General features: G+C 40.0%; 1 protein-coding gene across 2 annotated transcripts in view; it reads left to right on the top strand.

The window, feature by feature from the left end:
• Positions 1–5,708: 5,708 nt before the first annotated feature.
• SLC40A1 (solute carrier family 40 (iron-regulated transporter), member 1) overlaps positions 5,709–12,542 on the top strand; it is a 24,634-nt gene continuing 17,800 nt past the window's right edge. Inside the window, exons 1-3 of one of the 2 annotated variants that reach the window (XM_012663649.1) lie at positions 5,709–5,795; positions 8,497–8,641; positions 9,200–9,267. In XM_012663649.1, the coding sequence (XP_012519103.1) occupies positions 8,599–8,641; positions 9,200–9,267 (111 nt within the window). In that variant the 5' untranslated portion in view covers positions 5,709–5,795; positions 8,497–8,598. Of the gene's footprint in view, positions 5,796–7,059; positions 7,175–8,496; positions 8,642–9,199; positions 9,268–12,542 lie in introns of those variants that run through there. The other variant, XM_012663648.1, reaches the window with a different exon arrangement.

Below are 12,542 nucleotides of genomic sequence, written 5' to 3'. Positions count from 1 at the left end.
TGGAGAAGTTTTCTTTCCCCTGAGGGGGTGACAGAGTTTTGCAGGCACAATATAAACAATATTTACACTGAGGGTAACCTGGACATACATATGCAGGGAAATTTATCAGAGATTTATTTTGACCAGTAATCTTCATAAACTTATCTCAGAAATGGTTACCTATTCCTCTGTGTGTTGAACTGTCAGTTTATATCTATGGCTGGACTCTTAAATTTAGTTGTGTAGCCAAACTGTCTTTGCACAGACATGTTTGGCAGAGAAATGGAAGTATCTTCTATATGAAGACAATAATTAGTTAATTTGGCCAAAAGGCACAGTCAGGGTACTTCTGGGACTTTTGTACCATGGCACTTTTCTATACTGTTGTGGTTTGCAAAGCAGTCTGAGGCAAATGGCACTGATGAGCCATGCAGTCTCTGAAATATGTGAACAAGAGAAATCAGAAAAGTTGTCATATATTTGTACTTTAAAAAACATGAAAAATTTGAAAAGAGAAAATATGCCACATTTTCCCTGGGGCCAGATAGCACAATCAAATGAAGGTAGATATGAATTTAATGGAGTTTGTGAGATTTTAGTGAGGAATTATTTTCTAAATATCGAATCACCAGCTCGTTATAAGCTCACAATAGGTAGATGTATACATTTGATTTGCTGTGATCTTGTTTGAACTGGTCAACTGCTTTTAAAATGGGACTTTTTTTAAAGTGTTACAGAAGGAGCTCCTGTGACACAAATACAAACTTTTCCTTAATTATTTTACCCTTAGTGTTCACCTTTAGTTTAGATGGTCCACCCTATGAAGGGCTGACCCACGATCATTATTCTACATCAGTCCACATTTACACTAAAGGCAATAGATTGCACATAAAAAGGAAAAACAAATTAGAAATGTCTAAAGTAATTGGTACTAAGAAGAGACTAAACTCATTTAATGATACCCTACATCCTCATAAACTGAAAATTATAGTCTAGGTGTTTTTCATTTGCAATTTTAAATTAGTCAAAACATTAATGTTTTCTAATGTGACTTCATTATTGTTTTTTTTTTTTTCTGCAAAGGATAGATCTGCGTTAATGCTAAGAAGAATACAAAGTAGATTATACAGAAAGCACACACCTTGTGACCACAAGAAATCGGGCGCTGAGCTTGCCACAGCATAATAATTGGCCACTGCTGCATATCAGAAGGAAAGGGTGGGGATGGAAAAGGGGAAACTCACAGTCAGTGCTGATGGAAGATCAGGTAAACCTAAGAAAACAATCCTTGAAGAAGCTGAAGCCAGCCTCAGCTGGACTTCCAAAATCAAATGAAACCTAAAAGTTCAAGGACACATTCTTTGGGATTGATAACCTCAAAAATATTTTTGTCAATCAATTCTAGCAGCCTGTTTTGTATATTTTTGGCAACTCTCTAGTTATATATTGAAAATCAATCTTCATACGTAAATGAGGTGTTCTTCAGGAAGCAAAACTTCAACTATCCTTTGTTACGTTTCAGGTAACAGATGGACCAAACAATTCAAAAAGTAATTAATGTAAGTGCAGAAGCACCAAAATAGTTACCAAACCAAGGCCCTCTACGTGGTGATATTATTTTCAGGTTATGAATATTTGGATCCAGTAGACAGATAAAGTACTCTGAAAATAAATAAGGATCATATGTTTCCTTAATGAGTAGCCTTAAAATTCCCCAGAGGTATAATAATGAAATCAATTCAAGTGCAAATTCAAGAATAGAAAACCATCATTCATTTTCCTCTTGAATGAAATAATATCTATATGTGGTATGAAGATATATTGAGATTGCTTTCAAAATGGTTATCGCAATTCAGATTTTTAAAAGCTAGTTTAACTAGTATTTGTGTCCTTGAAGAAAATTTGCGGTTAGCCCCGTTCAAAGGTTAAAGTGGCATAAACTGATATAAGAAAGCCTTTTTGTGTTTGAAGAATTAAAACCTCAGAAAGTTTACATTAATCTTTTAGTTTCTGTATATATAAGTAATAAACACTCATCATAAAAATAAATACATGCTTATTATATAGAAAAGCATTAAGAAGAAAATAATAACTATAACTATTGTTATAGAATCGCAACTTAAATGAATCTGATCTCAGAGATCAACTAATGCCTTCATTTACAGTGATGAAACAGACCTTAGACAGAGGTAAAATAAATTGCCCAAAGACACAAAGCTGCTTATTAGTCAGTTTATATCTATGGCTGGACTCTGAACTCAGAAGATGGAACTCTGTCTCCTGATTTCTAATTTGAAGCTTGTTTCTGATGCACGGTGCTGCCCATTCTCTTTCCAAACCCTGCTCTTTTGTTCGCTTTTATCTTTAGCCTTTTAAGTTTTCCTTATCAGTTGTCTTTCCGAACCCATAATACCCCTCATTACTAACCCCGGTCACTAAAAATCTTTCCTATCTCCAGAGGGACATACACACACAGCCCGTGTGTGTGTTTGTGGGTGTTTGTGTACTCACAGGCAATGAACCTCGGGTTGATTTGATGTACAATGTCTATGATCGAAGACCCTGGCCCATTACTAGAGGATTAAGTGACAAAACATGAAAGCACATTGAAAACTGGAAAGACCTGTGCAAATATTAATCTTCTCAGTAGAACATTTTCTAAATATGAAAATTTTCTCAAAAATACATTTCTTCTGGTATCATAGAAAACCCTATCTCCCATACCTAATAATAAATCTGTATCTAATGCTGCTTTATAAATAGCTTAAAAATAACCTTTTGGGCCGGGTGCGGTGGCTCACGCCTGTAATCCTAGCACTCCGAGAAGCCAGGAGTTTGAGACCAGCCTGAGCTACAGTGAGACCTTCTGTCTATAAAAAATAGAGAAATTAGCAAGACATGGTGGTGCATGCCTGTAGTCCCAGCTATTTGGGAAGCTGAGGCAAGAAAATTGCTTGAGCCCAGGAGTTTGAGGTTGCAGTGAGCTATGATGACGCCACTGTACTTTAGCCTGGGTGACAGAGCAAGACTCTGTCTCAAAAAATAACCTCTTTAAGATTGTGAAGTTTACACTGATCATGTCCCCTTTAAAAATTCTATCACTTATTTCCCCCTACAGTGCCAAGAAATTCTTTTTGACTATTTTTGAGATAACATTTTTATAAAGCCCCAACTCCCACATTTTTAATACTGATTACAAAATCCAGTAGTAAGCAGTCTAAAAATAAAAATGGAAAACCTCCAAAATATTTCATTTTGACTTAGTCTCTCCTTTTCACATCTGAACATATAAAATCAAGCTTTTCACAAACCTATTTTGTATTATTTTATCCATTTCATAGACATACAGTACTCTGAAAGAGGGCTGGACTATCCCCTGGACTTGGGCAGTGGGCTGAAATGCTTCAACAGCTCCTGGTACTAAGTGGTTCCCACCCCACCAAAAGGGTAGCGGTGTCACTGCACCTCCCAGTTTTATGCCAGCCTCTATCATCAACTCTAAGTTACTTCCAAGACCCTGTTGGTGCCTGAGTCCCTCTCATCTTTAAGGGAGCCAATAGGGAGAAAAGGCCATATTTATGCTTATTGGCTTCACCTATGTTGTCCCAAGCTTATTAGATTGGTGAGAGGCAGGATAACGAGGCAAAAAGACCAAAGGCCTTGCAATCAGACAGGTTTAGGCTTGAACCCTAGCTCTGCCCGTCTCCGAGTGACCTTGAGTGAGTTATTTAACCTTTCTGAGTCTCGGTTTCTTTATGAGTACAATGGGGATAATAACAGTATTGCTTAATAGGGGTATTGTGAAGATAAAATGAGATAATATCTGATAAGCACCTTGTTTCGCGTCTTGCACTGGTATAGTCCTCCAAATACATGATGTCTTTTGTTATATACGTGGCTCAATGCAGATAACACTGCAGTGAAACATTTCTGACAGACATCCTTGGGAGGGGCCTTTTTACTATATTTGTAACTTTTCTTTAATGTTGAAATAATCTGGTTATTATTTCCTAATTGCATCGGAGAAGAGGTCTTTGTCTAGGTCACATGATAAAGGTCTTCTTTATATTACTAGAGTTTTCCTTATTACACTATCAGTTTGTGTGAGCACAAATTCAAGGACCCAAGACGAGGGATATCGTCTAAGGATTTTACGGCTATGAGACACCATTATCTTTTATGATGCTGCATTCATAATTGACAGGTTATGATAATTGGGCATTTTTATCAGACTAGGTAAGGGAAAAAATCAGTAGTATGGAAGTAGTATTTACTGAAATAAAAAAAAAAAACAAGACAGAATAGCAGGCATAATGATCATACCACTAAAAGGTTGGGGTTGGGAAGGAGCTGGAAAACAGGGACTCTTGCACTGGACACATGGACTATGTCCTAAATGAAACATTAAGGAACTCTGACATTTTTGCCAATAGTGAAAAATGTGAACTTCATCAATATAAGTGTATGGCCAACTTAGTAGGATTCAATTTCAAAATGCTGCTTAGAAACAGGTATGCAAGCTGGGAGCAGTGGCATGCACCTGTAATCCCAGCTAGTCAGGGGGCCAAGGCAGGGGCATTGCTTGAGGCCAGGAGTTTGAGACCAGCCTGGGCAACATAGCAAGACCTCATCTTACAAAAAAGAAAAGAGAGAAGAGAAGAGAAGAGAAGAGAGAAGAGAAGAGAAGAGAAAAGAAAGAAAAGAAAAGAAAAAAAAAAAAAAAAAAAAAAAAAAGAAACAGGTATGCAGTGTGGAGTACCTGAGACAGAAGTTTGAGGATATGAGAACATATAACAGGACCTCTGTTTAGATGAACGAGGTCCTCTGTGCTCTTTTCTGTGAGGGCCTTGCAAGCAAACAGCAATTGAAAAGGATGCCAAGAAGAACAATTAAAATGCCTGCACATTTGAGAAATCTATCCCTGTTCATATAGACTGAGGAAGGCAAAGCTGAGCAATTGAGAATGTAAGGTGATATTGTTGTGGTGATACAGCCTCTGTCTTGTGCTTTACTGAATTCAGAACACACAAGAATGGACTTTATATTGTATTATAACATGAGAGAGTTAGGTTAGATAGCAAAAGAAATGACCTATGGCAAAAGTTGAAAGGCTGAAACATTTATTCAATGGAATTTGTATGTATTTTCTGGCCAGTTAACTTGGTTCATGGTTTCGTTTCCAGTCAATGTGATGGACAAGATTTCTCTTTTCTTCTTTACACATGCTCTTTCTATTTGATTAAGATCTCCTAAGACCATATTCGGCCTAGATTTATCACAATCAACACTATTACTGAAAAATGGCAAACTTTCCTTTTAAGAATGTATTTATTTTTTTAATTGAGGTAAAATTCACATAACATAAAAGTTCACCATTCGAGTCATTTTGAAGTACACAATTCAGTGACTTTTAGTCCATTCACAATGTTGCATGACCACTGCCACTATGTAGTTTCAGAACACGTCCATCACCCCAAAAGGAAACCCCATACCCATTAAGCAGTCACTACCTATTCTCCCCTCTACCCACCACCGAAAACAACTAATATGCTTTCTGTCTCTATGGATTTGCCTTAGGAGTATATTTCTTTTGGAATCTTCTAAATTCTGCATTGAATTTTTCTACTAGAAACTGTAGACTACTGCAGAAGACACCCAACAGAAGCTCTGTCCTGGATATGAGCTCTTCCTGTAATAGTTGGTGATAACACTATTACTTTTTTCTTCGGAGCAGTGGAATAGTGACCATTCTTTATTCTGCCTTTGTCCTGGTGAGCACATCAGATACTGCAGAGGAAACTGAGGATGCCTGGCGGGTAAGTGAAAAAGCAACCTAAAAATAAAGTAATAAAACCCTTTTTATTTCCCAACCATAAACACTTTTTATCAATTTTAAATTACAATGTACATTTTATTTTGGCTGAAATTGTTAAAAAGTTGGTTAACCTAGTCAAACTTTTAAAAATGTTGAAAGTGAATTGGAAAATGGTCTTTGGGGCATCTATTTTTTTGTAAACTGACTTAAAATTTGCATGGCTTTCTTAGTTATGATTATACTGAAAGGAGAGTTGTATATTCTGTGTTCTGGAAAAAATACATATGACTTTTGGAAGAAATCTTAATTTTTCAACTGGTCAAATGTTTTCTTGGAAGGAGGAAGAACCAGTAGGATCTTGTGACTTAAGTGGTGCTTTGTAATCTAGAATGTCAAGGCCAGAAAATTCTGTTATTTTGCATTTTGTACATATTCTAAGGATTTTATTCTATTTTCATTTTCAATTCTTTTCCATTTCATGAGCCCCAACTAATATATCTGGACTATTCCCATTAATTAGAATTTAGGATTCCCCTGCCAAGGCTCAAACACTCACTGGTTTTGATGTTATGGATCTTGCTTTCCTACTTGCCTCATTTTAGTCTCCCATCTGTTCTTTATAACATTCTCTCAGTTTTGGCTTCTGGGGACTCCTTGGTGACAATGGAGAACAGAGACTCCATATCACATTTCGAGGTATACATTGACTTAGCCACTATTTCCACAAACACGTCTCAGACAGCGTCGATGGGAAGTAAATTGTTTTTAACCAACTGAACCTTTTTTAAGCCACCTGGAAGTTGGGGACAGCACAACACAATCCTATGGCATAATTAATGAAAAGCACTTGGTGATCCTTGTAGCTGAGACACGCTGTAGCAAATGTGCAAACTGTCATTATCCTTTGTGCCTTGCTTGAGAACCTATCAACAAAATTCTTCTCTAATAAGCGATCTCCACAATGTGGAGGGGCTTAATTTACCAGTTTCCTCCTTCCCAGGTCCCTCATCTTAGTGTACTTTGGTTTACTTCTCAAGGATACATGAGCCTGTTCTCCAACTTTAACAGACAAACACTCCCTGAAAGAAAAGAAAGAACTTGAAAGTGTTGTGTGAAAGAAAGGAAAAAAGAGGGCTTGAAAAAGAAAACACAGTTAAGAGCAGTAGTTAAACTGTAAATCCCCTATCTCTACCCTCCAGACCACTGCACCCACCCGTAGAGCTTTGGGGCTCCTGATTGCGAGTCCAGATACGGGGCATATATTCACGCGTGGCTCCCTTCACGACTGCGTGTCAGTCCGGCCTGTGCTCAAGTTGTGGAATCCGGTTGGAGTGTCAATGTGTAGGATCCACTCTCGGGGTTTTGGCGAGATTGAGAAGGGTAAGGTAACCGGCTGGCAAAAGGGGCTGGTATGCCCCAGGGGTTTCGGCACAGCGGGAGAAAAGTGGCGAAGTCACCCAAGGCTTAAAGTCTGATGTTCTTTAGAGCCATTCACCTCCCCCTCCAAGAGGCCACTGAATGGCGTTATCTGTACAGGGACAGACCCAGGGACACAACTGGGATAACCGGTATTCCTGGTAACTGCCTGTCACACGCTGGGCATCTGGAGGGTAGGTGGGGGAGGGACGCGCGTGGGGCGGGGTGAGGGTACGGAGGGAGAAGGAATGACGGTGACGGGTTTGCTCGAGTTGTTGCGTCCTCCTCGTAGCTCCAGGACGGATGCGGAGACCCCAGTTTTGGGCTGGGGGTAGGTCTCTAACTCGCTGCGGAACTTCACCTTGCCAAGCCTGCGTTTAGTCCTCCGCACAGGGCTGGACTCTGATCTTTGCGCCCCCTTCCTGCCCTTTGATTCTGGTTCTTTGAGGGAAGCCCTGCTATGCAGTCCTGGGAAGGAAAAACATTCTCTGACGCAGGAGGGCCGAAATGGGAAAGCCAGGAAAGCAGCCTCTGTGACATGGATTATATTTATTTAGATGCCTATATTAAAAATTATTTTCGTAAAAAAAAAACCAAAAACCCAGCCTCCAAGCGCGGGCTAGAGCTTTTCGCACAGTGCCCGTTCGGCGGCCGCCCCTTCCCTCAACGGCCAGGTAGCCGGTGCGCAGTGCTCTCCTCCAGCACCTGCCGCTGCACTTCGCGCGAAACCTCTCCACGCCGCCCCCGCCGGCGCCGAGCACCTTCCTCCCCGGCCCCGTCCCCGGCCGGCCCAAGCCCCGCTTGCTGCTTCCCAGGGGGCAGGAAACCCGGCGAGGGGGATCAGTCGAGGCGAACGTCCCCGCAGGCCGCGCAGGTTGTTTGTGGCCAGCTGCGCGCTTGCGCCCCGGGCGGCGACTCCTCCAGGGAAGGGCGTGGAGGGCGGCCCGGCGCGAAGGGCTGGCAGCGGCCCCGGCTCGCGCCGCGGGGACGCCCGGGCGGCCCTGAAGGGGAGGGAGCTCCGCCCCCGGCTCGGTATAAGTGCTGGCCGGGCCCACCGCGGCGGCGGCGGCGGCGGCAGCGGCGGCGGCGAGAGCTGGGGCGTCCGGTACGGCTCGGACGGCCTGTTGAGCCTCCCAACCCGCTTCCATAAGGCTTTCCTTTCCAACTTCAGCTACAGTGTTAGCTAAGTTTGGAAAGAAGACAAAAGGAAGACCCCCGGGCCGTTTTTCTTTTGTTCTTTGCCATAGTCCTGGTAGTATTTTTGCACAAGGCTGTTGTGTTTTTAGCGGTGCTATATCCAGTTCTTTGCACACCTGTTAACAAGCACCTCGGAAAGAGCAGCAGCAGCAACAGTAGCAGCAGAAGAGCAATCGGGGTCGCCTGGTGTCATGACCAGGGCAAGAGATCAAAACCGCCAGGGAGGATGCTGTGGTGAGTTGCGTTGACCGAATGCATGTGGTGGAAACAGAGGTTGGGCTTTGGAGACAAGCAACTCTGCGCAGCTTTTGGAGGAATGTAGCTCCACTGTTAACCTTAGTGCCTTAGAAAAGATCCTTTCACTCAAATTTGGTGGAGGTTAAGGAAGAAAGGAAATTCAAGATGTGGGAAAAGGGGCTTGCACACAGGCACTGATGGAGTAGGCTGGGCAGTTTAGATTACCTTGTGTACAAAAAAAAAAAAGAAAGAAAGAAAAGAAAAGAAAAAGAAAAATGTTGAAACAAGCGTTTCTTCACTTTGTGGGAAGTTAGGCAGTTATTGACCAATAGGTCATGCTGAATTTAAGTGAAAGGTATTAAGTAGACCAAATGCATCGGTTCATTAGGTGACTTGATAAACGTACATGGTTTGTCACCCAAAGTAGTTTTTAATAATCATACTTTAATGAAAACAAATGGATAAGCATTCTAATCTCAGCTCATTCAAGTGACTACATTCACTTTTTATCCCCCCCCCTTGATCCCCACTTCCCCCCACCCCGTGTCTTTGCAGGATCCTTAGCAAAATACCTGACTTCTGCAAAATTCCTTCTTTACCTTGGTCATTCTCTCTCTACCTGGGTAAGTGAGAATGTGTATTCTTACAACATAGTTACACAATATTTTGTTTCCTTTCATTCGTGCCAATGGTATTAGGCCAACTTGTCATGCACTTAAAAGAAATAAATCATATAAATACACATGCTTTAACAAGAAAGTTATTTCTCACAAAAGATATTTTCCTATGAGTGTTAGTTAATGCTATTTAATTATCAGGTTATGGTATGTTATATAGATTGACAACTATCCAAAGACACGATTAGCAAGCAAGGAATATTTGCTTTGTTTATAAATTGTATAATGTATTACTAGGCTTAGTAAATGGTCATATCTGCTGCTAAGAATAGATGGATGTCTCATATGTCTTCTATTCTTTTGCATTTTAGGATATTTCTCTGTTTTCTTCTTTTGTTAAAATTTGGTTCCAGCATGCAGCACTATGAAAATACAGTAGAATGGTGGAGTGACTGACTTAGGCTAATAATAGCATTCTAAGGTTAATTTAAATATAAATGACCCCAAAAACAAATATCTGAGTGACAAAAATTCTGGTCTTTAAAGGTGTTGTCTGTAGTTTGATGATTGTGGGGCATCACAGGCTGTCTTAAAATTCATCATCCAGTGAAAATCAACAACTAATTCACAATTTTCCCTCTGACTTTCTATGTGGTCTCAGAATCTCAGAAGGGTCCTTGTGTTTCTGTGGGTCTGGGTTCCTTCATTAACTCCCCCATAAAAGAATAATCCGAGAAGGGTGCTGGATGTGTGTTTAATTAAAGATAATTAGAATCTTTAAAATTAAACAAGTGTTTTTATTGTTTAATTCCAATAAATCTGTCTACATTCTGTTCATGTCACATAAGTGATATTTAATTAAGAAGAACCATAAACTAAAAGAAAGAATTTTGAGAGTAAAATGTTTGAATGTTATTTTCTTTTTAAGTTGGAAGCTTCTTTTGGATCGTTGTCAAAACATGAATGGAAAACACTGTATGAGGAAATCTATACTTTATGCCCTTAGGAAATTAAGCTATGTTATTGAATCTCTAAGAAATAGCAATTCATAGATGACTTTTTAGAAAAGTGAGCTCCTGTCCTCCCAGATGCTTACACAAGGATGACTCTGCAAATGCATGTGTAAATAAAGTAGAATTGGTATGAGTGTGTTTTAATTCCAATAGCCAATGATTCTAACTAGAAACTTAGTGAAACAGCCTTTAATAAATCTAAACCAATAGTTTGTTCTTCCAATTTAATTCAATATATATTAAGTATTAATAACAGGTGATGGAAATAGTATCTGAAATTCTCAGCTTGGAGAATGGTCTGGATCTAGCTCTTTGAGGAAAAAGGTACCTCACTTCCAAATACTGATTAAACTTTATGTGTCCTTTGGTTAATAGGTTGGCCGGTCATATTTTCCAAAAAAAAGTAGAACTGTGGTTGTTCCAGGAATGGAACTGTGGTTGTTCCAGGAGGACTTTTTGTCATGTTAATTAAAACTCCCATAAGAAAGGTGACAGCTGCACATCCCAACTTTATAGTAAATTGAGCAAAGAAGGTTCTTGTGAGGAAGTTGTATTAAAAAGACTACACTACAACCATTTAAGGTTTAGTAGATTTTTTACTTCTCACTGCAAAGGAGTACAAAAGAGGGTTGGTAACACTAGGTAATTCTACTTCTTGTGTTTTATCTCTTATGTGGCACTCTGATTTTATTACAACAAAACGTGTATGTTTTTGTATATATGTCTATACCTATGTATATATGTATGCATATCTATCTATCCATTTCCCTGCCAGCCCTGCCAAATCATAATTTCCTCCACATTGAACATAGAGGGGCATTAGGGTAGGTTATCTCAAGTTAGCCTTGTGTGGTGTTGAATGCTTTTTATTTGAGACTTCGTTTCTATCTGCCAGTGGATCAATACATTTTACTCTACTATCAGAATACAAAGTAGTATAAGAAGTGGATCCTGTTGTCAAGGAGATTGTAATTTACTACGGGTTTTAAAAAATGTATCTAATCACAAAAAGATAACTAATAGTGTAAGGCAGTGAAAAAGAAGGACCGGTTGCTTATATTTTATATCTTTATCCTATGGACTATCTCCATTTATACCTCATTGCATCTGTGTTTCTCTATCCCTCACTTCCTGCAGGCCTCACTCTGCTTGTAGGAGGTCTTTGTTACCACTTCACATAAAAGGCCACCTTCCAGCCCCATCCTACTTTATTTTTCCTCATAGTACACTTACCACCACCTGGCCTGTGCTAGATTTATGTTGTCTCTGCTCACTGGAATGCGAGCTACATGAAAGCATGGACTGTGATTTTTGTGCACTGCTGAAGCTCTAGTGCCTGTAATAGTGTTGTGTACATAGTAGCGGCTCAAACTCAATAAGTATTTATTAAGTGGATTAATGACTATGATCATTTATTCACAGATGTTCAGTTGGCCTTCAGCTTCTAGTCCAGTGAGGGTAGACAGACACGTAAACAAGTCATCATGGTGAGAGTAGGTGGGAGGGCAGGAAATGGAAGTAAGGAAGGAATGGGTGGGCACTTGGTCCATGTTTACGTAGACTTTACCCAACTTATGGGCTTTTTGTGGGCATAGAATCTGTTGCTTTTTAAAGCCTATACTCATTGAAAATTGGAGTAACTACAGCAATTTTATTCCTCTCCATCAAGGAGGTGGCATGCCATACAGGCATAAGCAAAAGAAAAAACTTTCATTTAATAGCACTTGTTTTGATGCTGTGCTTTAGAAGGCTGTAAAACAATTTTTTGGGGAAAAAGGTAGGAATAAGAAAAAAATATAGAAGCAGCGGTATTAGAATAGTACTTCTTAACCTGTATGTTAAGAAAGAGAAGATTCACTCACAGAGGGAACCTATCATTGGGCATTTATGTGTTTTTGTCTTCCCTATTCAGAGGAATAGAGATTAGGATAAAGTACCTTCCCTCTCCCCATCCCATTTTATTCTAAGCAAATCTAAATTTGCTTTTCCTGTTAAAGACTGAGAAACAGCTCAGTCTGCAGCCCCCCTGCAGTTGTGACAACCCAAAGAACTCCAAGACATTGCCAAATGATTGAGGGAGGGGGTGTGGGGGGATAAAACCATCCCCAGTTGAGAACTACTGTTCTACACAAAGTTTATCGTAAATGATTTCTAGCATGCATCAATTTAAGTTTTGAATGCATAAAATTGTTGTCTTGGCTCTATTAAATTTTTTAAATTAGGCCGGGCGCGGTGGCTCACGCCTGTAATCCTAGCTCTCTGGGAGGC

This window comes from Propithecus coquereli, unplaced genomic scaffold (assembly GCF_000956105.1).
Source record: "Propithecus coquereli isolate 6110/MARCELLA unplaced genomic scaffold, Pcoq_1.0 Scaffold82, whole genome shotgun sequence".
Lineage (NCBI taxonomy): Eukaryota > Metazoa > Chordata > Mammalia > Primates > Indriidae > Propithecus > Propithecus coquereli.
This window is presented reverse-complemented; position numbering and strand designations above follow the sequence as displayed.